Genomic DNA, 24,708 nt, shown 5'->3' with positions numbered 1-24,708 from the left:
TCTGTAAAATTAAATTACACAGCAAATGATGTTTTTACTGTAAAGCATAGCAAGGCATTCTAATCATAGTACCACACAAATGCCCAAAGATGAACTAAACACACTTTTTTCAATTTCATAAGCTTTTATTTACATGCAATAGTGATCCAGCATGTGCAACCACAGAACGGCTACACTGATGAGAGAGAGGGGAGGGGGAGGGGGGGGTTGTAGATTCAGGATCTCCTTCATTTTCATTGCAGATGTCTCTAGCGAAGACTAATACTTAATGCACCAACCTGTGAGGGAGGAGTAATACTGACACACCTGTCACAGCGCCCTCACCTGGCAGTCGTTGGGTAACCAGCACATGAGCAAACACAGACGTGGTTGCAGTATAAAGTTCAGCTCATCAATGACTCAGTTTAAGAGTTTTTTTCCAGAATCTCTCCCATTCAGTGACTTAAAAAAAAACAAAATCAAAAAAATAAATAACTGTACAATATATAATCTCTTGTACACTACAGAAACAGAAGGATTTATGCTGCATATACTTGTTAATATTTTGTTAATGAACAATGCATAATACATTTGTGTTATCGCTGTACAAAATGACAGACGGTTGTCTTTTTGAAAACGTGATAAAGCAACAGAACTAAACCGCGACGAAGCACCTCATAAACTACTGCATCAGACTGGTTTGAGTGGTCCCTTTTGTTTGTTGTACATAAAGCCAGCTAAAGGTCCAAACATTTAGGATGGAGGATATCTGCGGAATGACGCGAGGAGTGAGGAAGGTCTAGACATGAAGTGCTGAACTGAGAGGAATCCCCTGCAGGCTTTAAGGTCCCCGGACTCATCTTCTTCACACAAGGAATAACGTCTCCGATCTATTTCCCTCCCCGGGAAATGCAGACAGTCCAGCGAGAATCCTTTTCAATGTGAAAATAACCTAATATACAGTATAATCAGTATGTACAAAAGCATAAATATATAAATATCTGTGATACAAAAATAAATATTTTGTCTTCCGTTTGTGGAACAGTCTCATGCATCCGTTGTGTTGGCTGTGCCTTCGTCCTCGGGGGATGCCTCATTTGGGAGGATGTTCACTTCCTGCATGGTTATGTCTGGGGATTGTGGTGTTGTGGCCGCTGAAGATGATGTGGTGAAAATCCCTTCGTCTTCGAGAGAGAGACGAGGAAAGGACGCTGGCTCTGCTGAGAGGAGGAGGGAAAGAGAGCCGGTAAGAAAAATGCAGAGCCGACTGTGTTCAACGGAGGTTTAAAATGTCAAATGTTTCGCATTAAGACCAACATATTTGGATGCACTGCAGGATTATCACATTTAAGAAAAGCTACGTTCCAAATGGACAGTTAACAGAGGAAAGAATCCACACATACTGGAAGTGAAGCCATCCTCTGCTTTATCGCCAACACTGAAGTTGCCATCACCTCCCAGTTCCTGTGACCCGAGGTGCTGATGGGAGGAGTCGAGGAGCTGAAGAGTGGAGTCATCAGGAGGACAGCAACTCTGTTCATGATGATCTGGACCACTGAGGAAGACAAGTTTCTATTAGGGCTGTAACTTATGAACAACGGTGACATTTTAGTTGAGTGTATTTCTAGGCTTCAAGTCTATTTCTTCTGTTTTACACACAAAACCACAGTGAGTGAGTTTTGGGCTACGAGCGCTGGCAAAACCCGGGTGACCTACACTCAATACTGTGCCTGAAGGCATCACGCATTTTATTTACAATGATACATTTACAAACATAGGATATGATAAATATATTTAAAAGCAGGAACCAGCACGCTTTGCCTTTTTGCCTAATTAATTACAACGATAACAAAATAAATTCATTTTCCGCTGGCTAAGTGATTATTGACAGACGATGCAGTCAGGATACATTTGAATGAAATTAATCATTTGAATGCAGATCAACAAAGTCTTTAAATATGAATATTTAGTCACTATTTATTATGATTCACTGTTACCTAGAGCATTTTTTTTAATTATCCAGTACAGTACATGAGAATATATGAGAGTGGTACAATATGTAAACATACCTGGTGGAGTAGTGGTAAACAGGTAGAGGTCCATTTAACATCGCCTGGGGCAACAACGTGTCACACTCCATATCACAGTCCACCTCCTGTAAAAAACAACATCATATAGATCATACGTTCAAAGCATTACATGGACAGCTCATTACAGTTGACCCATACGTCACACAGTTAGCCAAATGGATAACGTTCCTTTCACTATAAACCACTCAACATTTTTTGTCGAGTGTCAAATGTGAGCATTTCTGGCGACATACCAGCTAAAAGTGAACGAGTCAATAGAAATAAATAGTATTTGACAGAATTCCTGCAGTAAAAACTGCCAGTGATCAACATATAACCAAAGGCCATACATGTCCATGTATGTTGGGTTTCTGTTGAACTGTTTTAGTTTGTACCTGTTGCCGCCCTGGCAGGCAGTGTGTGGGGTGGTGAGGTTTGCTGTTCGGAGTGTATTCTCCATTAGCGGGGTAGACGCCATGTGGCGCCGCCATGTGGCCGTTCAGCGGGCAGTGGCCGACCAGAGCGGGTCCCTGGAGGGGAACCATGGTGTACTGGCACGAGGAACCGGGGGCGGCCACGACAGGAAAGCACAAGTCGGCCATTTGCTCTGAAAGCACAAAAAGAACATTACACAGATGTAGAGGCAAAAACCTTTAACGACTGCAAAGAGGAACCGTGAGGAGCACTCACTCTGTTTGGCCCAAGCCCTCCAAAGGCAGAAGGGGATGAAGGCGACAATGATGAAGACGAAGGCTCCCAGGACAATACCGACGATGAGGTAGGGGAGGTCGCCCGGCCGCGGCACGAGTCCGCTGGGGTGTTGCCTCTCGTGGTCCGGGGTCTCTGATGGAGCAGGCCGGTGGTGATCAGGACGCGCTGAGGAGACAAAAAGTTGAAAATCTGTTTAAAGAAAAAAAGAAGAAGAAGAAGACAGCTCAGACACGACGCAACCAGTCAATTTGCAGTTTACATCCACGTCTGTCCAAAATGTCTTCACTTCATCATTTTATCCGCTTAGAAGTTTGTTTGAAATTGTCATAATCAGCATAAAAATTCTTGAGTTATGGCCAAAAATTAGTGTTTTGAGGTCCCAGTGACGAACTTCCATCCAGGAGTGCAGGAAAATAAAATAAAATACGACCTCACCTTTCGTTTCAAGGATCACCACGTTGCCAAATTCACTCTCGCCCTTCTCGTTGAAGCTCTGCATCTTGATGTCGTAGGCGGTCTCAGGCTGGAGATCGGTGATTGAATGCCAGTATCTGTCTCCCTCCACCACGTCCTTCTTATAGTCACTGTCATTGTCGCTGTCGGTTGGCCGGTAGTAGATGTAGAAACCGTAGATGGGGGTGTTGTTGACGGGAGTGTACTGTTGAGAGGGAGAAGTCATGTTACAATCACGGTGAACTGGAAAAACACAGCAAAGCAACCCCAATTAATTAAAACATTCTTTTGTGTGTTTTTCTTCCAGTCACTCACCGCCCATTTGAGAATGACGGTCGTCTCATTGATGGCTTCATTGTAGGTGATGTAGGGTCCATCAACAGGGCGTTCATGGGTCCTCCCACCCACCACCGTGTACGCCTTCGAAGGGGCACTGGGAGGACTGGAACCGATTACGTTCACCGCCACAACACGGAACTTGTAGGACGTACCTACAGGGAGAGGGACCGCCGTTACTAATCTGTCCCTGGGGGCAACAAGTTGCCTTCAATGACGCTCAATATTGTGTTGACTAATGATGTTTGTCTTCACATCGCTCCATGTTTTCGGTTATGGTTTTGATTGATGGCAGCAATTACCGAAACGACTGGAACAACACTCATTATGCTGATGAATTTACAGGCCGTGGGAATGTCATTACGCAGGACATCATCGTTGTAATTATACGGTCCGACATGCCACTTCAGCATTAACTGCTGTGAATAACAACAACGCTGTACATTAAGACGGTGGCCGACCTTTCTCCAGGTCCGTGATCTCCACAGAGAGCCGCGATGGGGGGATGTTTTCCACCGCCATCACCCAGTCCTCTCCGGCCTTCTTCACCTTCTTGTACTCCACCCGAAACGACTGGATGGGGAAGCCGCGGTTACCGCGAGGAATCCACGTCACGTACGCCGAAGTTTCTGTTGCAGTGGAGACTGTGGGTTTGTCGGGGGCTTCGGGAGCTGAGGAGGAGGAGGAGGAGCGGTGTCAGACAGAGGACATAAACGTCGAGACAACATTCTGTAATTATGACAGCGAAGGAAAAACACATTACATTCAGCACTTACTGAGAAGCTCATCCTCCAGAGACAAAGGAGAAAAAAAGAGATTGAGAAGTTTCCATGTTAGTCAGAAGGAGAATGGTTAGTTCAGGGTCATCGTGTTACAGTTCATTCAGTGGAAGGGATTTGTATCGTTAGTATAGTTAATAGGAAGTAGTGTTTGCAAAGGGGCATAGAGCGGAACAGGCTTGGAGGGTTACTCACGAGAGAGGCTTGGCGAAGGGACAGCAGGAGTTTTCGGTGGGTCAACTTGCCCTAAACCTCTGCGACCTGAAGACAGGGAAACACCAGTTAGAACAGAGTTTTAATTAAAGGAGCTACTGTTTGAGCCATGCAACACATTTTAATTAAATTTGTCCTCTAAGGCAGAAAATAATCATTTAAGTCCAGAGCCCTGCGAGCAGCTCTGTGAGGCTGCACTGCATTACCTTTGCCAGTTCTGAAGGTCATCATAGCAGGTTGTCCCAAACCGGCACAGTTTTTGGCAGCCATCTCCACCTCATACAGGCTGTCTGGCTGCAGCTTCGCCAGAGTCAGCTTGTGGAGGGTGCCTGAGATACTGCTGGAGGTCCAGTCTGCTAGAGCATCTCCCACCTGAGAGAGAGAGAGGCACGTGTTACAGACAACGAACGTAAACGAAAATACAATATTGATTCATGTATCAACAGAGAATGCAGTGGACTGATTGCAACACCTTTCTGTATTTGACCATATACTCCAGCACGGGGACTCCTCGTTCATGCCGCGGCCTCCAGGTGAGCTCATAGTAGTCAGCCTTGCCCGTGCGCGGCAGGCTTAGGATGATGGGGGCCTCTGCAGGTAGGATGGAAGCTAGCAGCTCGGAGCAGTCAAGAGGCAACATGGCCCCCGAGGCCCCGGGCCTCACAGGCGGCTGCTCTCGCAGCACCTTGTCTGGGCTGAGCGGCCGATAGATTGAGGGCAGCTTCCCTCTGGATGAAATCCCTAGAAAGAGAAGACGTGCGTCATGACATTTTAAAGTCTGTGACATAAAATAACGACATTTCTAGTGAATGATCGACACATTTTCTGACTTACCAGTTGATACTGTGATTAGGAGAGCAGAGGCCTGCGAGCTGCCCACCCCGTTCTCAGCCATGCACTGGTACAGTCCGTCATCCTGAGGGCCCACGTTTAGGACACGCAGCCCCCGGGTGGACAGGCGGTGGCGAGGGGACAGTGCGAGGGGACGGGCGTTGTGAAGCCACGTCACCGAGGGAGTGGGTTTACCGCGGGCCTGGCATGTGAAGCGCACCGTCTCCCCGTACACCACCTCCTGCTGCTGCAGCTCCACCGTCACCTGAGGAGGCTCTGCAGGAGAGAAAAACAAAGCTAAGAGGCTGGTTCAAAGCCCAGAAGGTAGCCCGAACGTTAATGTGTTTGAGTGACTGTGTCCAGGTCTGCTACTGGAGATTATTTTCCTGAGAGTTGAGACGATGAATCGTTCAACGGAAAATGACAACTATTCTATAAATTACAAAAGAAATATTTACTTTTTAAAGCTCCAACAAAGTCACGTGTTGTGAGTAAAATCACAACCGTGTGTGTGTGTGTGTGTGTGTGAGACGGTTGTATGGTAGGGGGTGTATAGCGCCAGGCAGGCGGGGCCAGGCCAGCGAGTTGATGGTTGGCTGCTTGTGAATCAGGAAAAGACAGAGCTCATTACAGCTACAGCAGCTCTCTGGCTTTAATTAGAGCCAGCTGCAGAGGGACAAGCCCACAACACACACACACACACACACACACTGAGAAAATCACTGTAAAAACAGTCATCCATAACCTAGACACACTCAATCAAGTCCTGCTAGAGAACAGAGCGCTCTGTCTCTACGAACGTATTCTTACACAACACCGCCCAGGCGTACATGCCTCTCACACACATGACTGCATGCACACATACAGAGACCGCTGTCCTCTCTGTCCGCCAAACAGGAGTCAGCCTAATTATTAAATCCATGACACAGACAAAACTCCACTCGTAAAAAAAAAACCCCCATTGCAGAGTCAAATGAACAAACCCCAGTCACTATGAAAAGCCTTTTTACGGGAATCTGTATTTACCAAAGATATTTATAAGAGACTATCAAAACGAATCCTGTAAAAGCCCAAAGCAGCAAACGTACAACTTGCTCAAACAACTTTCCTTTACTTCAAGACGACTCACCAAACACTTGTACGTCGTAGAGCACCATTGCAGAGCTGGCGGAGCCGATGCCGTTGTCCGCTCGACAGATGTAAGTGCCCGAGTCGGCCTCGCCCACCGTGTCGATCAGCAGGTTGCTGAGCAGGAAGCTCGTGTTGTTGTGGGAACGCAGGTCCTGCCCATCTTTTGCCCATATGACCTGAGGAGTGGGGATGCCACTGGCCACACATTCCAAGACCAGCCGCTGGCCTTTGGTCACCATGATGGAACGAGACGCCGGCGGGTAAATGATGCGCGCTGCTTCTGAGGTGGAGCCTGGAAAAGATGACAGTCAGGGTATGAACACTTTATCAATACGATGAGAAAAAGGCCTGTGCATTATCTCTCCACTTCTTTACATTGCAGCTGAAAGTGCATCCAGAATATGAAGGATTTCAATCACAATGTGAAGTCTAAGAACTTTCATCTCTGCCTTTGAATACGCAAAAGCACGAATTGTGCACATTGTCACCGATGACTAAAGGTGTCCTGGCAAGATCGGATGATAAAAGTCCCACATGTGCACCACATGCGTCTCCAGCAACAAGCTCCCAAACATCTGATTTTATGACTTATTGACCGACCCGTTACTATTTCTTGCACATCTTTGAATTGTGTTTTCATTAAAAACAGCTAATAAAACCCGTTGCGTTGGCGGTGATGACTCACGGCGTATGCGCAGGCGGTCAGTGGAGGAGGACGTTTTGATCTCCTGAGTGACGGGGTTGTAAGCTGCACACTTGTACGGCCCCTCATCGTCCTGCGTGGCGTTGGCTATCTGCAGGTTCCCTGACGGCATGATGAGGTAGTTCCCTGCAGGAACAAAAAAAACAGATGGCAGCGTAAACCCATGAATTACTCAGAGTGTACATTTATGGTCAGCTGCTGTAAACTGCTTTTGATTCAAAGGTTTTCTTTGTCTCTTGCTCATTCAATATGTGCAGATAAATACAGGGTGGCCTCTTGAAGCTGTGCTAAAAAAAAGGATAATGTGTGCAATAAACAATACGAATTACAATAATAGTAAAAATAAGGATTAAAGCAGGAAATTCAAAGTTTAAAAAGTATGATTATATGTATTGAAATGATAGTGTATCTCGGCCTTAAAGAAAACTATGCAATATAATTCTCTACACTCGAGTGCAAATCTGCAGGACGATGACAAGGATTCACAGAGGACATTGTGCTGGACGAGCGATACCGTCACAGCAACAACATGAGATCAGATTTAACACAAATGTTTTCAAACTTAAAAGCATACGTGGGTGGAAATATACAAGAAAATACACGAATATGGCTGAGACAGCGCTGGAACCGCAGGAAAATCAGAGTCCATATTGTGAAACACTAATACGAGTACTGTGTGACATTCCAGCGCACGTTTTGCAAGTCAGCAGAGACCACAAGGTGGCGCCCCAGAGTCTGACCGAGGGAGTGAATGCCCGTCAATGTGGTCTTGATTTCCTCACAGATAAGCTGCAGATATCAGTACCTACAGCTCCCAGGCATCATCAGCATACCGGCCACAAACCACTCGAGCTTTTCTCCTCCTCCAAGCAACTTAGGAGTAAATAGTTAGAAAAATAAACAACTGCATTCCCATGTTCCAACATTCTCCAGATAACAGCCTTATCGCCGGCTTCATAATGGGCCAGATAGCTGGATTATAGCATTCCGGTAAATTATGAAGACGGTAGGAGAATTAGGCGGGAAGTAGGGGGAGATTTTGGGACGATCTTAATGAAGTGAAGCAGCTCCGTACCTTTGGATGTTTCCAGCCACTCCTGTTTGACGCTGTAGCGGACCTGAGCCTTGGGCTGGCTTTCGGGGAGGTGACATTCAATAATGGCCGTGTTGCCTTCGTCGACCTCGATGTCCTGCTGATCATCGGGCTCGAAATCCCGCAGCTCTGAAAAAAAACCACACACAGGCGAGGGGAAAAGTCAGCGCTGTCACATCACTGCAACACAAGTCACCCCTCTGTCATCGTCTTAACACGCGGTGTGAATCACATCCAACGGCTGACATGTGTACAAGTCAGCTCTCGGCTTTAGACCACAATGATCCGAGCAATAATAAACGATGATAACTGCGCCGTTCCCATATTTCCATTGTATCGTAACCACATTCCCACAACTTCTCCAATGTGCCTCGTCTTTGAAAGAAAACCTCCATTTCGTCATTTCTTTCTCTCCGCTTGTTTTACATCGTCTGCTTTAAGTCGCAGGGATTTTAGAGTTCTAGCTCATTCTTCTGTTTTACTCAAGAATGTCCCTTTGGATAAGTCCAAAGCGGTGTCTGTAACATTGGAGTAGGTGTCATTAATCCTGCCAAACATCATACTGGGACTGGAGCCGGTTCAGATTCAGTGGGAAATGGGTGGAGTGGGATTACTGGGGCCATGTGCTGCGACTGTGTCCCACAGACACACAGTCTACACAGCACGGGACCTCTGACCTCCTAACCCCCCCTCTCCTGAGTGGCCCAGAGGCCTGGCCATGGGGTCAAAGGTGAGAGGTGTCCATCCTATAGAGTTTCAAAGATATCCAGTTTGGGAGGAAGCAGCAAAACTCTGCTCTTAAGAAGCCGGAAAGAAAAAGAAAAACCCACAAAAATCTTAGGGGGGGGGGGGGGCGCTGCCATTTTATAGATTTGAAGTACAGTGAAACTAAAGTGAGACCCCAAAAAGAAAAACAAAGAAGGCAACAGCACAGGAGGGGAAAAACAAAGCAACAACTGGAGAAATGTGTCACGAAGGAGTCGAGCAGTGAAATGAAAGAGAAATAAAACTCCTCCAGGAACGTAATTAAACGTCTACGTGTTGATTTATTCTTAACAAACATGGCCTCCCTCCGTTCTTTCCAGAGGTGCTATAACTGGCGTGTTTTTCTTGGACCAGCCGCTCTCTCTGGCAAGACGACCACGCTGCTGGTTTACACAGTCAGCTGATGAGACTTTGTGTACAGCTCTAATTCAATAAGTTAAGTTTCGTTAAGGCCAGAGTGTCTGATAGGACAACAAGGTGATGCACTCAAAGCACTGAACAAACACCGTCCCTGCAGGCAGCTGATTTATTCACAGTGCACGTTGGATCTGCCATCTCGCTCTGTGGGGGAGCTTTAATGGGACACACACACACACACACACACACTATTCTGAAAGCTGAGAATCCCAGCCAGGACATGTCAAGCTAAGTGTGTGTGTTGGGGGGGAAAAGCCTTAAAGAGGGACCGTGTGGCGCTCCATTTGCTAAATCAATCAGGTGTTATTTTTACAGCCACCCCCCCCTCACCCTCATATCTACCCAGCCCACCTTCCTCCTCCTGCCTGCTTCTTCCAAATTCCTCACGTTACACCTTTTAACCCCCCCACAACTCTTAACGCCCGACATTCTTCACAAGAAGAACCCTGCATGGGTGCCTCTCAGGTGTGAGTGCGTGCATGCATATTCCTGTGTGTGTGTGTGTGTGTGTGTGTGTGTGTGTGTGTGTGTGTGTGTGTGTGTGTGTGCATCCTGCAGGGATGGAGGATTGATGGCATTCATGAAGTGAAGCAGACCTCCCGCACCAGGGCTGCTTGGCAAGGCAGACTTAAATATTTCCACAGAGACAGTGCATTCATCATCTTTATGTGTAGGAGGCCTGTGCGTGTGTGTGTGTGTGACTATTCTAACATGTTTGTGCAACGTGTCGTGCGTTCACGTTGTGCAGATACACGTCTCTGTTTTCTGGAGCAACAAGGGGAGGGTGATTGTCTGCACAAGAATTCAAAGCGAGGAGCTTTTAACCTGTGCCAAAAAAGCCCAGATTCATCAGAGGCGGATAGCGAGGCGGGTCTGGAACCAACCTATCCCGATCACAAAAAACATGTGCGTACAACGAAGACAGCTCGCATGGAAAGACCGGCACGTACGCACTCCCCATGGAGCAATTCCTTAGGCGGTTTGGGGGTGGCCGAGTTATTAAATTAGAGAGGTTCTTGGGGGGCGGGGGGGGGGAGAGAGAATTACATGTGGTAATCTCAACATGATTTATCTACTATTGAAACGATCAATAACTTTTACTGCCTTTGTGCAAGAAAAGAAAACGGAAAAAAGACAAAAAAAACATGATGACAAAAGAGGAGGGGAAAGTGAAAGATGATAAAGGAGGCAAGAGGAGAGAGAGTGACAGGGTGAAGAGTGAAAAATGTGTGTGTGTGTGTCTGTGTAAGGTTATGGAGGCCTTAAAGGAGACAGAGAATGTGACATCACGTCTCATCTTGTGTGAGGATCTTGTCTCGACTGGCCTAAAACACCTCCAGTTTCTCCATCTATAAGCCTCGTACATCACATCGCTACGTGTGAAACAATACAGTTAACACTGCACTGGTTTTTTTTACCTAATGGTGTGTTCTAGTGAGGCATCTCTGTCCACCCCCTCACACACACACACACCCTTATCTCCTCCCCCCCCCCCCTCCCCCCGAGCCCTCCACCCAATTACGGGGCCATAATTTTTGCCGAGCCCTGCTGTCGGGCCCTGCGGAGAGGAATGTGGCGTTGTGTGGAGCAGAGGGGCCGATAGAAGCAGGGGGCCCCCCAGGCTGGAGTCCTGGTCCCTTCTTCCCCGCTCTGACCGGCCCCCGGGTCCCCTCCATTCCGCCGGCTCAAGTTACACAGCTTCAGGCCCCCTTCTCAGTCCCATGATGCATATCAAATATAACACCCCACACACACACACACACACACACAAGCGCACTAAAAAACACCAGCGGTGAGAATAACTCACTTTGGCTCCATTCGATCAATACGACACACTATAAAAGCAGCTGTTGTATTTAACGACACACACTAAATACTATGTGGAGGTATTAACAGCGATCAATGATGTGCAACAGCTTCTCACCATGACCAGAACTGTAGTTGAGGATTAATCTCACAGCAGTGGAACAAGAACACGGTTTACTGCGTTGTTTGTGTTTTATTCCCAAAAAATTAAGTCAAAGGCGTTCTTTGGATACTCTGACAAACCAAAAAAGGGTTCTGTGTGTTTGTGTATATTTGTGGCTACTCACTAGCAGCGGTGACGTTGGCGGGCACGCTAGCCAAGGCTCCTGTGCTGGTGCTGGCCACACACTGGTATCGGCCCACGGTCAGGTTGGACAGCGTGGGGATTAAGAGGCTGTTGGGCCCCAGCACCGCACCCAAATGCCCGTCCGGCAGCTCCTGGCCGTTCAGGCGCCAGCTGATGTTGGCGGAGGCGGGCTGGGCGCTGCAGCGCAGCGTCACGCTGCCTCCCAGCTTTTGCACCACGGACATGGGCTCTTCACTGAACACTGGCACCTCGTCTGAGGACAAAGATTATACACAGAACTCAGATATGATGAAAAGAAGAAAATTCTCACAATTTAGAACTTGGAACCATCAAATGTTTGGATTTGGAAAAAAGAAAATCCTTTTAACTAATCGATTATCAAAACAGCTGTCAATTCATTTTCATTGAATCTACTAATGGATTAATGGATTAATCAATGCAGCTCTGAACACAGTACTTCTTTTCTTTTTCAGTTTGTCCATGGTGGCTAGTAGGGCTCATGCAAACTACCCACTTCTTCACCGCATCTCAAATAAACTGATGTTGCTGCTGCCAGGATACGTTAAAAAAAAACACCTCGCTCGCTGTGACTGAGCCAGAATATTTAGTCTCTGGCAAGACTCTCCCTGCACCAGGTGTTTGGAAAGACTCAGGTAAAGGCATTGATGAAGTGGGCAGAGATGAAGTAAGTAATGTGCATTTTTAAACGGCAGCAGGACACACAAAAATGGAACTTGTATTTCTGCAGACTGATCCAGTTTTCCACCAGCTCAGTTTTGTCTGCTCACCGGGGAGAGAGGCGCCGCTCTGCAGGCAGCACAGTAGTACTGCACCCAGAGCCCACAACACTGGAGCCCTTCTCTTTTTCATCCACGGAGTCCAGTCTCGCTTTCCAGACATCTTCCATACACTGCCCCCTGAAACACACACAAAGAGGAGGGTCAGAGGGTCATATACAGACTTGGTACACTGAAAACAAACAGCACAAACCACTTTATTCTGATGGAAGCAAACACACGGAACTGCACAGCAAACAAAGCTACCAAAACTTGGAAACATACATCATCCATCTAAACAGTCGATGTAGATTCATACATAAGCTGCTCTCTATCTTACTTGTATACACACACACACACACACACAGGCGGCCAATAACGAAACACAACCCAGGCGAGGCGGTGCACTCGGCGGTACCCTCAGCAGCCAAACTCCAGACACAAATAAAGCCTTTCTTTACCGTCAGCCCCCATCTCACCGCTGACCCCATCTCCTCCGCCTGCACCCGCACCCATCCAGCCTGCACTCATCAAAGGGGCGCCCTCATTCTGCGGGGCCGTAACCCGACCCCTCCACCTTCCCGCTCAGGTGTAACCGATACAGGTAGAGGGTCCAGGAGGAGGGAGAGGAGAGGTGAGGGAAACACACAGGCTGCATTCAGGAGTGGGGACAAAGAACAACTAATGAGAGGCAGGCCGGGGGGGATATATATCACAGCAGCGTGTGCGAGATGGAGGAGAGGAGGGTCGTATTATGGTTGCAGTATGCATCGGGAGGAAAATGGAGAAGGCGATGTTCATAGTCAGTCTATTAACAGTTAACGTAGAGAGGGGAGCTTTCCTCTCTCCTTTGTCGCTTACTGCCAAGTTTCCCAAATTCTTTCCTGTCAGGTTAAACTAACAACTTCCCGTCAGGATGAAGAGGGTGGTCCTGCAAGACTGAATCTCTCTCTCTCTCTCATATACATGCACGTATTTGAACATGCACACACTCAGGGCATGAAGTGTCCTGGGACAATGTAGTAAAAATGGGAAACAACTTTCTCACACAAATTTATCCTGATCTTATTATGGCAAGGAGATGATTAATGAAGCTCAGCGAGACTAGGGACTACACACACACACACACACACACACGGGGCCAAAGGACAGTACGAGAATGGAAACTCTTACAGAGCACCTTCATCATCTAATGGCAGCAGTGAAAATGTTTAGCTGCCTGGCACATTTATTGAAAATGAGCAAAGCAGCAGACCGATGGAAAAACTGCAGTTAACTACGCCAACTGCCACACATTACTCCGCTACATCTTAATTGCACAGTATGAATGCGTGTAAACATTTTCAAGATTGCCAATTCTCACGACATGAACAGCTCCAGAGAACTCCAGTCCAACTTGCACACTGTACAACTGTACTGATCAACAGGTTTATTCATTTATTAATCCTGCAATAACACATTTTTTGGCCACGTTGGGCAGAAAACAACCTGTACACACAACATACTGACTTCACATATTGAGGCCAACAGTTGCTTATTTATTTAAAATAATATATATATATATATATATATATATATATATATATATATATATATATATATATATATATATATATATATATATATAAATATAAAGCAACATTAGCATTCATTTCAAATTCTTCAACAGCAAGTCACTAGCTGTGTGTGTCTGCTGAGCTGCAGTTGGTTTTAAAAGCTATTTTGCTGCAAAAAGCTGGAGCCAAACAAAGCTGATGAGAGCCGTGAGAGTCAATCTAAATATTTCGTGGCCTAACGGCCAAAACAGTGAGCTTAAAGACAACCAAGAGTTCTCTGTATGTATAAAATAATTGATTACAACGTGTTTATGCGAAGATGATAAACATTGGCGCTAGCTTCTTAAATGTGCTGCTTTTCACTCATTCACATTAATGCAAGTCAAATATCTTTGTTTTAGGACCGTCAGTCAGACAAAACAAGCAATTTGAGGTTCAAGGACTGGGAAACCTTGAAAGGCATATTCAGTAATCTCAATATTGCAAACAGCCCGTAGTTGCAGACCCACACACATGTACACTTTAATTCACTCAGTTGTCCACTCGGACTGGCCCATCAGTAGTGGGCTCACTCGGTAAACAAACAGCGAGCTGCTGTGGAACCAGGCAGCAAAGCTGGAAGGTCTGCGGCTTCAGCGGCCGGTCGCTCTATGGACACAACCCGGGACAGCTGCCCATAAAAATAAAAAAACACACATCTGTATGGAGCACCTGTCCCCAACCGTGAGAGTCGCTAACCGTAAACCACACCAGTCAACCTGCCAGCAGGACACGCCACTTTCGGCAATGAGACCTCGTACCTGACTAATAAAGGTAGCGTCAGTGAGGCGGCAGGAGGAGATAGAAACGGGGAGAGAGCGTTGTTCTAATGGCGGCGTGAGGAGGCCCCTCGTACATCATCACTCCCTAAAAACAGCCAGACTCCTCTGAGCCCATCTGTCCGACTGATTCATTCGTCATCTGGGTCTTGTGTTTGCTTAGCGGATACCCTGCTTTAAGATGAAAAGTTGGCCTGACATCTTATGTCCAACTTTTTACAACCATCCTTCCAAGAGAAGTCACAGACAGACAGACGGAGAGAGAAAGAGGGAGGGAGAAGAAGCCTCCTACGCATCAGCGAGGCTGATAGAAACCAGAGCAGACGCACAGACAGCTCTCCTAAATTAAGAACCGCGGGAATGTGCGAGTGTTAATGTTTCCCGAGGACTGTTTTATAACAGCCTTACGAAAAACGCTGCGTTGTAGAATTAAAAACATACTTCAGTGACAGCGCAGTGAGTAGAACTGTGTGAAACCGCTCAAATCGGACAGTTCTGGTGCAGAAGTATGATTACAGGGGAGTAAAGCTATTTGTGTCCTCGTGTTGAGGAACTGACACTTGAGAGACCTGACTTGAGACTTTGCTGCAGAAAAGGTCTGGTTCAATACTTGCGTTTACATGAATTTCATATCACAGTTTCTTATACAGCTGCTTTGGAATTTAACATTTGAAAAGTGTTTCTTTTGTTGTCGAAAAACCTGCTTGTAAAACTGTTGAAACAACTGCATTGCACTAGTGTTTTAAAAAAATCAAACACCACCACCACCACCACCACCACCACCCAGCCCCTGCAGCAGGTGGGCCTTGCATGGTCCCACATGTTACGGATTCATTTTATTTTAAACATGCATTTTAAGAAGAAAAAGTGGAAAGAAAACTCTTTTACTTCGGGACATCAGAGAAAAAGTTGGATTGGTGCATCTCTGCAATTAACACACAAAATATTTAAAAGGCTGTCGCTCTAATGGTGAACATTCAGAAACCTGAAAGGAACTTGACTTCTTGTACTTTGAAGACTTATGACTTTGACCCAAATCAAAAGACTCTATCAAAAGTGTAAATATCATAGAGAGGAGGCGGGGACTAGTTCCAGGTCATGGCGATGGTGTGCAGGCATGCATCGTGAGCGTAGGTATGCGAGTGCCTTATATGTCATTGTGGGAGAGAGTCACTTGACAGAAGTTCATTGTGAGCGTGCTAAGTAAAGACACCGGGGCCCCTGTTCTCCCGGGCCACTGCCAGTCCCCATTGTCCCCCTGCCTCCGTGGATAAATTCATTTTGACAACCCTGCTAATTGGATGAAACCAGACTGGAGCCACCTCCCCGAGCTCTCACATTCCATCTGCTTTCTGGCATGGAGAGGACACACAGGAGAGGCGGTGGTGGTGGAGGGCTAGCAGGCCAGTCACTCCTTCTGAGGAGCTGAGCTGTTGAATATTTATCACCTCTTGCCCCCCCCCCCCCCCCCAGTTTTACGTCTTTTTACACCCTGTTCTCTACGTCGAGGTTCTCCAAACACCACAAAGCCCCCACCCCCCCTTTAGATAAACACATGCGGTGTCAAGTGTGAGGAGTGCCGGGGGGTTCAACCGCTCCGCTCGGGCCCGCGGCCCACAATGCCGTGCCGCATAGCTGCCATGCGGGAGGCCCGTTGCCCCTGGCGACGCTAACAGGCAGAACGCACCTTAATAGAGTGGAGAGTCATTGTAAAGCAGTGAGCCGGTGCACGGACAAAGACCCCGCAGACCCCTGGAGAAAGGGGAGACGCTACTCTGAAGGGCCCGCGGAAGAGCTGATGGGCCCTGCTCAATGACCAAAGAGAACGAGGGGGGGGCTCAATGACCAAGAGGTTTGAGAGTAGTGTGTGGAGAGTTTGGGGAGGCAGGGAGGAGAGGGGGGGTCAATGCCTTTATGGATTGATGTGAGATGGGTGAAGGGGGTTTATGGAGGCATTGGGGTGTGTGTGTGGGGGGGTGACTGAGAAAGTAGAACGGCGGCTCAAATTAATAGAGAGGATGTCAACTGAGGAGGAGAGAGCAAGGCCTCGTCAATGAGAGGGTGTGTTTGTGGGAGCGTCGCTGAATGTCCCAACATATTTTCCCCTCACTCTGTCAATGCGTTTGCTGGTCCCTCGGTTTGGCCCGCGTTTGTGCCGAGTGGAGGAGGAGGATGAGGAGGGTCCGGGGATTGCTTAACAAACCAACAACCCCTCACGCAGGCAAAAGAGCAACAAGGCAGCAACAAGGAGAAAGAAGACTTTTAGGAAGTCGTAGATGGGGATGATACTATGGATTTGTTTCCATGATTGATGAATCCGTCTTTTATTTTGCTGATTAAGTGCTTAGCCGAGAGAAAATTGGGAATAATGTCCATGCTTTTAATCAGCACACCAATGTATGCAATTAATTGTCAATAGTTATTTATACGTCATTGCTTGTTATTGACTTTTACAAGATGAATACAGGACAACAAGTTCAAGACATTGGAATAAACTGTCAGGTATCATTGTATCAAAAATGCACAGAGATCATATTGCTGTATGCGGTAGCCTAAATCAAAGTATCGCAGATAATGATAACAGAGAATCTCCGTGCTTCTCTGTTGTACAAAAACTTGGTGGAGAACAAACCTTAAATCTATTCCCATCTATCTCTCGGATACAAGGGAACCTTCTGGAGTCTTATCTTGGCATGGAAACTCTGCCCAACAGGTGGGGGGGGGGCGGGGGGGTCCAAATCCTCCACTCGAAACATCACTCGTTCTCATGCTATAAAATTACACATCAAAAGCATCTCAGCATCCCTAACGAGGTTGAGAATTCAACCCCTCCTCCATCATAATACTCGCAGACACACACACACACACACGCTTCACAAAGTATTAACGAGCTATGAACGATATGCCCGTCCAACCCCTCCTCCTCCCCCCCCGAGCTGACACTAACGAGCTACAGAGCGTCTCGAGGATTAACGAGGGAGATCTGGACAGGCCCGCGATGTAGAAGAGGGGGGCGTTCTAATCAATTAGGCAAGGCGGCATTTGCATAATTTAGATAACGAAGGTGAATTAACCACGGAGAGCTAATTACTGTGCCACAGCGAACAAACCAACCAACATTCCTCTGCCCGGTGTGGGATGCCAGCGTGCCCACCGGGGCCATGGGAACAGGATGGGATCATCACCAGTGTGAGCCAGCTAGATGGACCGAACAGTGATGTAGGAAGCATCAGCCAATCAAATCAGAGGGAGGGAGGAAAGGATGGATGGATGCAGGAAAGACACCAGGATGGACAGATGAGAGGAAGGAAAGGAGAAATGGATGAAAGAATAATGAGTGATAGGAGGAAGGAAGGAAAGCAAAGAATGAACGATGGACAGAACAGAAAGGATGGATAGATAATAGAAAGAAAGTAGAAAATGAGGGAAAAAACAGGACATGATAGATAGTCTGAAGGAACAATGGAAATGAAGGATAGAAAGAAACAAAACACAAAAAAATCCAGGACCACTCTCTAAACTCTAAAACTGTAGAAAAGACAGACTGTGTACATTTAGTATCAAACATGTTGATGAACCTGAAGAAAGTACTAAACATTCTCTGATTACAGCTCAAATAAGACTGAATACTTTAGACGGCTACAGAAACGTCACTGTGCATAAAAATACATTTGTGTGTGTGTGTGTGTGTGTGTGCATATCTTTTGTGACACTTCTTTCTGAGAAGCTTTAAGCGATCAACAAGAGTCTCAGTACACACATAATCATTCCCATGCAGTACTGGGAAAACTAACTAATACTCAGGATTTCACAGTACTCATCACACAAACATGCTGTGTGCTCATGCTGTTGCATATTTCATGTACCCACAACCATTCTTTCCCTGCACACACACACACACAAGCAATCACACAAACTCCTATGACATGGTAAAAGTATACTCACAGAGGCACATAAATATGCAGACCTCAGGAAGTTTTTCCAACACCAAATGTCAACACGCAAGAAAACAGACCACCACTTCTCCCCGGCCCGAGAGATAAACTACATACACCACGGCATTCATGCATGCTAATATAGACGTTCATAGCTGTACATATCTGCAGCCCGCTCCTTGTGTGTTCCTGCGTCGTAGGGAGGGAGGGATGTGAGGGGGGGGGGGGGAAGGGGCCCCAAACTCCTTTGGCAGCTCATGCATCAGAGTGAATGGAACCAATTATAAATCAAGAGCAATTTCTCCCCATTATTCAGCAGGAACCGGGGAGGGGGCCTACAACTCTCAGTGGGAGACGGAGGAAGGAAGAGAAAAAGCAGAGAGAGTGAAATATTATATGAAAAACAGATACGGGGAGGCATTAGGAAATTGAGATAAGGCAGGAGAGATGGAAAGAGGGATGAGGGAATGGAGAAAAGCCGTAAAGTTATACGAAACGACCGAGGGAGAGCGTTATAGGAAAAACAGACTTGAGGAGGAATTAGAAAACGCAGAGGAGGCAGGAAATTAAACAGAAAGCGAGGGGTTTGTGGGGCGTCAATGGGTTCGAGATGGTGCAAGCGACTTTGACTGCTCGCTCCACGGTTACAAAGGGAAAGCTGCTGGTCTGAAAGACTTTCTCAAGGAGGAGAAACAGCTGGAGGAGGCGCTTTTTCAAAAGAGAGCCCTCGGTGTCAGAAGCTGGATTTGTGTGGTAAAGCAGAGCTACCATTTGTCCCGTCACTCACAGTCACGGATGTGCATTATCCTGAAGGGGGAACGCTGTACACACACGATTTAAACAGCAGAGAGGGGAGCGCTGCCGATGGAAAATTCCAGTTGTGATAACCTCAGGGGCCCGATAACGAACTAATCTGGTGCCCAGTGATTTATTCTGTTGAATCATGTCTTCTCCTGCCAGTTTGACATTCTTCAATGATGAGTTTTTTCTCTCCGGGGCAACACTTGAAATCTTGATTATTGGTTAAAGCCCTGGAACACAACCCAGATTCCTCGACGTTTTTTTAGGTGCTTTTTATTGTTTCGTTCACACAAGCTCGAGACAGGAATACGCCGCGCAGTTAATATTACAGCATATAAAAGGAGGTACAGTGCACGAGAGCTGACTGGCAGACCTTGAGCAAGGCCTAATAAAGCTAACCAAAGTGATGCAAATTTTCAAAAATGTGTTGCAGTTGAGACAAAAAAGAGAGCGAGGCTTTAAACTAAACGGCTCCAGTCAGAGTGCAATCTTGTGCCCGTGTGTGGATGAGCTATTAGAGCGTCTGGGTTGCTTTTGGCTCGTAATAACACCCTCTAATCTTTGTCCAAATATCTGCTTCGCACACACAGGGCTATTTGTCTACGCACACACTGCTTTCTTACCCGAGTCTGGAGTTGATCAATGATCTAACAGCACTCACTCCAGGCTCCCAGTGTGTGTGTGTGTGTGTGTGTGTGTGTAGGAGGGCGAGTGAGAGTATGGCTTCGGTAACTTCATTATCCAATCAAGAGCTTCTTAACTTTTACTTTAAGTAGTGGAACAAATCAACTGGGCTTGTTTAAAGGCTTTGGATAATCCCTATTAGGCTGTTAAAACAACGAATGAGAGCGCGATTGTGTTCATTATACAGATAGAAACTGGACGGGTATCAACATACTTTCCAAATATTATTTGAAACCTTTAAAAAAAAAAAAAAAAGCTGTTTTGCAAAATAAAAGTTGCATATCTCAAAAAAAAAAAAAAAAAAAAAAGCTAATTCCTCTATCAACAGCTTTCTTTGTTCTTCGTCTCTCCTTTCCTCACATCCAATTCATCTTCACTCTTGCCTCAATAACCTCACTCCGTTTGATCGTGGACTGTTTAATTCGCCTCTCCAACTCTCTGTCAGGACTTTCTCCTTCTCTATTCGCCTCACATTCCTCCCTCTATCTGGCACTGGCTGACAGGGAGGATCAGGAGGAGAGAGGTATGCAACCCCCCCCCCCGGGGAGGGGCCTGGACCCCGGCCACCTGCCGGTCCAGGTGTCCCTCTCTGGTTATCCGATGTCTGACTGGACACAGAAACCCTCCCGGGGACACGAGGCCGGAGCCCGAGCCTCCAATCTGTCAGCGCTGGAGGACTAATGCACCGTATGTCAACGGGCCAACAATGTCCAGCTCTGGGAAATGAGGCGGCCTTATTTGGCGATGAGTGTGTTCCTTGCTAGTTCATGAAAATTACATTAACCCAGAAAAAAAAACCTCTACCCCCTTCTCTCTCTCTCTCTCTCTCTCACACTCTCTCTTTGCCTCTTCTTCTAAAGCAGTAATGTCAAACCGACCATGCAGGTGAGGACCACAATGAGAAGCAATACATTCCAGTGCAAAGAGATAACCCTGATTGGACAGGAACTCTCTCACACACATCTGTGCAGCAAAGGCCCCGAGTCTCTGCCTGCAGGCTGTTATGACTGCATGAGTGTACCTGCTGTCATAGAGATGAAAGCATGCCCTCGGGAAGGTCTTTTTTTCTTCTTCTTCTCCTCCTTTGTCAATTAACCCCAATGTTACACCCTCGTCAATAACAATGCTGCTTTCCAGCTTTGCAGTCAATCCTCAGGAGCTTTGGCTCACAGACACCGAGATCGGAGCAGCAACAGCAGTCGTGATGGAACCGCTGGCTTGTTTCTAATCTCAAGAATGCATCTTGAAATCCATCTCCATCTAAATACTTTGATTTACATCCAGACGTTAAAACACACCAGGCGAGAGTCAAACAAGTCAAATCCTGTTCTTTCCACTCATATCTCACATCACGGTTCAATATGGCGGAGTCAATTTTCAAACCAAACTAAGATACGAGTGAGAGACTGCATGGCTATTGGCTTCATACCGAAATCCACACGGTGACTTTTCTTGACAAGCTCCAACACATGAAAACTCAGCTCCAACACACTCGGTGGAAACGATCCACCGGCTTCTGGACAAATAGTAGAAAGCTGGCGGCGTTTGCCTCTGCTTCATGTCTGTTTGGCAGGTGACCAAGATCAATCACACATAACTTACATAGGTTTCATTGTCCAGCTGGTAACAGTAAGACAAAGAAAAAGCTCTAACAGTCTGACGCACTTCAGGCTCTGTAACCAAAAGACAATACAGTTTGTTTCCTGTCCTGACGTAGAGGTCTCTTTCGCCTAAAGGTATGCACATTTTCAGTCCCAAAAAAAAAAATCAACAATGTGCAGGATTTTACCAGACTGTTAAGGGCAGCTTTTCTTCTACTTCCAGGCAATAGCTGTTGTTTTGGCCTGGAACTTCAGCCTGAGAGCGTTTCTTGGAAAACACATGGTATTATAATACTCCTATAGGGACTTGAAGTGAGCCATGTGGTATTCAATAATGGAGAGAGTCCACTTCACTGTAGTCTAGGGCTGCAACCAGCAGTTTCAGTGCCAATAAGTCTGGTGATATCTCAGCTCCCGAGAGCCAAAGGAGACAACGTTAAATCCAAGTTGCAAAAAGACAGAAAATCCTCACATTTGACAAAACATAAAATAAGTAGCACAGATGCTAAACTTACATAAACTATTAATCAATGATCAAAATAGCTGCCGATTCATTTTCTGTTGCATTTGTGTATTAAATGAAAACTACTGTACTTCCGGGCAGTCACTGGTTTGGCCACGGACTGCACCCTGAAAGCCTTTCATCAAGTATGACACTCCTATAGGGATTCAAACTTCGCCTGAGCTATTCAGGAATAACTCGGGTCTATTTTATAGTCTTGGTTGTTCCATCCCCTCGTATGACTCTACGATTTAATACATCATAGTTACAACTTACAGTAGCTGCATGGCGCTGAAATATTCTGCAATATTTACGTAATAGCTGACAAGATTGATGATGAACTCCTCTAATTGTGTTTTTCCAGGTTCCACACAAGTGATCAAAAGGGGGCCAAACTGTGTGAGAAACAGGCAGATAATCAGACTGGAATCAATTAGTCCAACTTTGATCCACCGGACTGCCAAAGATGAACAACAACAACAACGAACCCTGCATCCAAACAACAAGCGGCTCCTTTTTGCTGGGACCAATTAATTCCCTTATGAACTGTGCGCCTAATTGGAGGAGGCCATGGCCAGTCGCTTCGACTTTTAATCCAAGTGACATTGATTCAGCGGGAACAATCGGGCCCTCTTGTCTGATGCCATGTCTGTCACTGGAGGTTCCTCCATGCGAGGCAGCGGAGGCTAAACGTAATCCAAATAACAAAACGACACCTGGGGCTGGAAACTTGAGCCCCTGCGACTGTTCCCGCAGGCCTCCTCCGTGTCCGTGTACCACCCCCCTCCTCCGCCGCCTCTCTCCCCGGCCTCCTCGGTGAGTGACACCCCGGGCCAAACACTCATTAGCAGCTCCGGGGATTAAGACAAACGTGTTCTTATTAAAACCAAACCTGAATGAGAGGATGATGTCGGGGGAGAGGCAGGATGCTGCATTCCTGGCCGTGTCGAGCAGCTGTCAGTTCCTGGGAGGCTTTAATTAGGTTATTGTGACACCAGGTTTGGAGGAGAGAGGCACTGTAGACATGAACTCAGATCGCCTTGTTATGGGTTTCTCCATGCCAACTATACAAATCTGCGCGAGCCATTTGGTGCATTAACGGAATCTTCAGAAATAAAGATCCATTTTTAGGGTGATTCATCTTTAAGACTTACATTCATTAGGAGCATCATTAAAAAACATGCTGGTTTAGCTTCATTCATTTTTTTTGCAGCTATGCTCCCGATGGTCTCGGGTCTATTCCTACATTGCTGCACTCCCCGATGATGACGATGATGATGATGATGATGATATGGGGGTCAAATGTGGCAGAGCTCCCCGTGTCTGTTTTCTGTTACCCTATGGGAGCGACTATAGGCTGCGGCCTGTAAAACGCAGACGCGCTTTCCCTAAAAAAAACAACACGCGTACGTCTTAAAACACAGGTATGAATGTCTGCAACGTGTCACACAAAGCCGATTCCTCTCTTCAGACACGAATCCGGCCGTAAAAGTCGGCGAATACATCCAGACAATTAAGGAAAGCTTTGGAAAATATGGACGCAGCGCTCAACCAATCAACACCGGGCTAAGTCCGAAAGCAAAGGAAACGGTTTTATTAAAATAAAGTCCAACACCGACAGCCAAAACGCACACTTCCACTCAACTACAGTAGATATGTGATGGAGAAAGCTTGAGGCAAAGTGTACGTGCATCGATAAGCTGCAAAAACAAAACAAATGTGGCTTTCAAAGTAGTCAACAGCGTGAAGAAGTAGCCTCATCTATCTCCTAAATCACAATTTTCTCTATAGCTAAAGTAACACGTGAGTTGGTAAAAACTTGCCCCAGGCTGCAAACAAGCACCAAAAACTGCTACTTCTCTCTATAACATTGTAAAATGTGTTGATACAAAGCGCAACACCGCAAAAACATGGACCGCATGAAGGGACAAAACTTACCAAAACTCTTCTATCTGGTGCTCACACCTCGTTTTAACCGACCGATCTTCTCTTCGTCTCTCTTCTGCGGTGAGCTTTAGTCCCAAAAGAAAAACCCAACAGTTTCGACTTCTCTTTTCCCTCTAAAGCCTCGCTGCTTTGGTAATTTACTGCGATGCAACCGACATTTTCTTCGGCTCCCCAAGTTCTCACATTGAAAGGCCGTTTTTGGATGACTGAGCTCTCAAACAATTCTCCCTTTTGCGACGCCTTTTCGGGTCCTCCCACTTCCCAAGCAGGAGGAGGGATCTGAACAATAGGGACTGGCTCCCAAAATCCCAGAGCTGGGTACTGCACCGCCGTTTCTCCAACTGCAGATTCCTACTCTACACATCAAGACTTCCCAGAGGGGTTTGGTGCAAAACTAAAGCTTGGATTCCGAGTCTTAAAGTAAAAAACTTTTGATTTAGGAATAAAAACTCCTAGAAACTGAATTTCTTAAGAACTACGGTGTCCTGGAGGAGA

At 46.5% G+C, this 24,708-nt stretch overlaps 1 protein-coding gene across 5 annotated transcripts; it reads right to left on the bottom strand.

The window, feature by feature from the left end:
• Positions 1–114: 114 nt before the first annotated feature.
• On the bottom strand, positions 115–24,397 carry boc (BOC cell adhesion associated, oncogene regulated). 5 transcript variants are annotated; one of them, XM_079291864.1, is made up of 18 exons: positions 24,205–24,397; positions 12,382–12,510; positions 11,574–11,846; positions 8,281–8,427; positions 7,188–7,331; positions 6,501–6,794; positions 5,375–5,647; positions 5,013–5,281; positions 4,747–4,912; positions 4,523–4,588; positions 4,010–4,219; positions 3,528–3,703; positions 3,195–3,417; positions 2,739–2,948; positions 2,444–2,655; positions 2,049–2,134; positions 1,383–1,534; positions 115–1,199 (listed from the first exon to the last, which is right to left on the bottom strand). In XM_079291864.1, the coding sequence occupies exons 2-18, from the start codon at positions 12,491–12,493 to the stop codon at positions 1,027–1,029; spliced, it is 3,186 nt and encodes a 1,061-aa protein (XP_079147990.1). In that variant the 5' UTR covers positions 12,494–12,510; positions 24,205–24,397; the 3' UTR covers positions 115–1,026. The 5 variants fall into 5 exon arrangements, with proteins under 5 accessions (XP_079147990.1, XP_079147986.1, XP_079147987.1 ...); XM_079291860.1 differs by lacking the exon at positions 24,205–24,397 and adding an exon at positions 12,831–12,952; XM_079291861.1 differs by lacking the exon at positions 24,205–24,397 and adding an exon at positions 12,831–12,951 and having other exon boundaries at positions 115–1,196.
• Positions 24,398–24,708: the final 311 nt, after the last annotated feature.

Source organism: Melanostigma gelatinosum (assembly GCF_949748355.1).
Source record: "Melanostigma gelatinosum genome assembly, chromosome: 20".
In the NCBI taxonomy this organism is placed as follows: domain Eukaryota; kingdom Metazoa; phylum Chordata; class Actinopteri; order Perciformes; family Zoarcidae; genus Melanostigma; species Melanostigma gelatinosum.
Note: the sequence above shows the minus strand (reverse complement) of the source record. Positions and strands in the feature narration are given on the sequence as shown.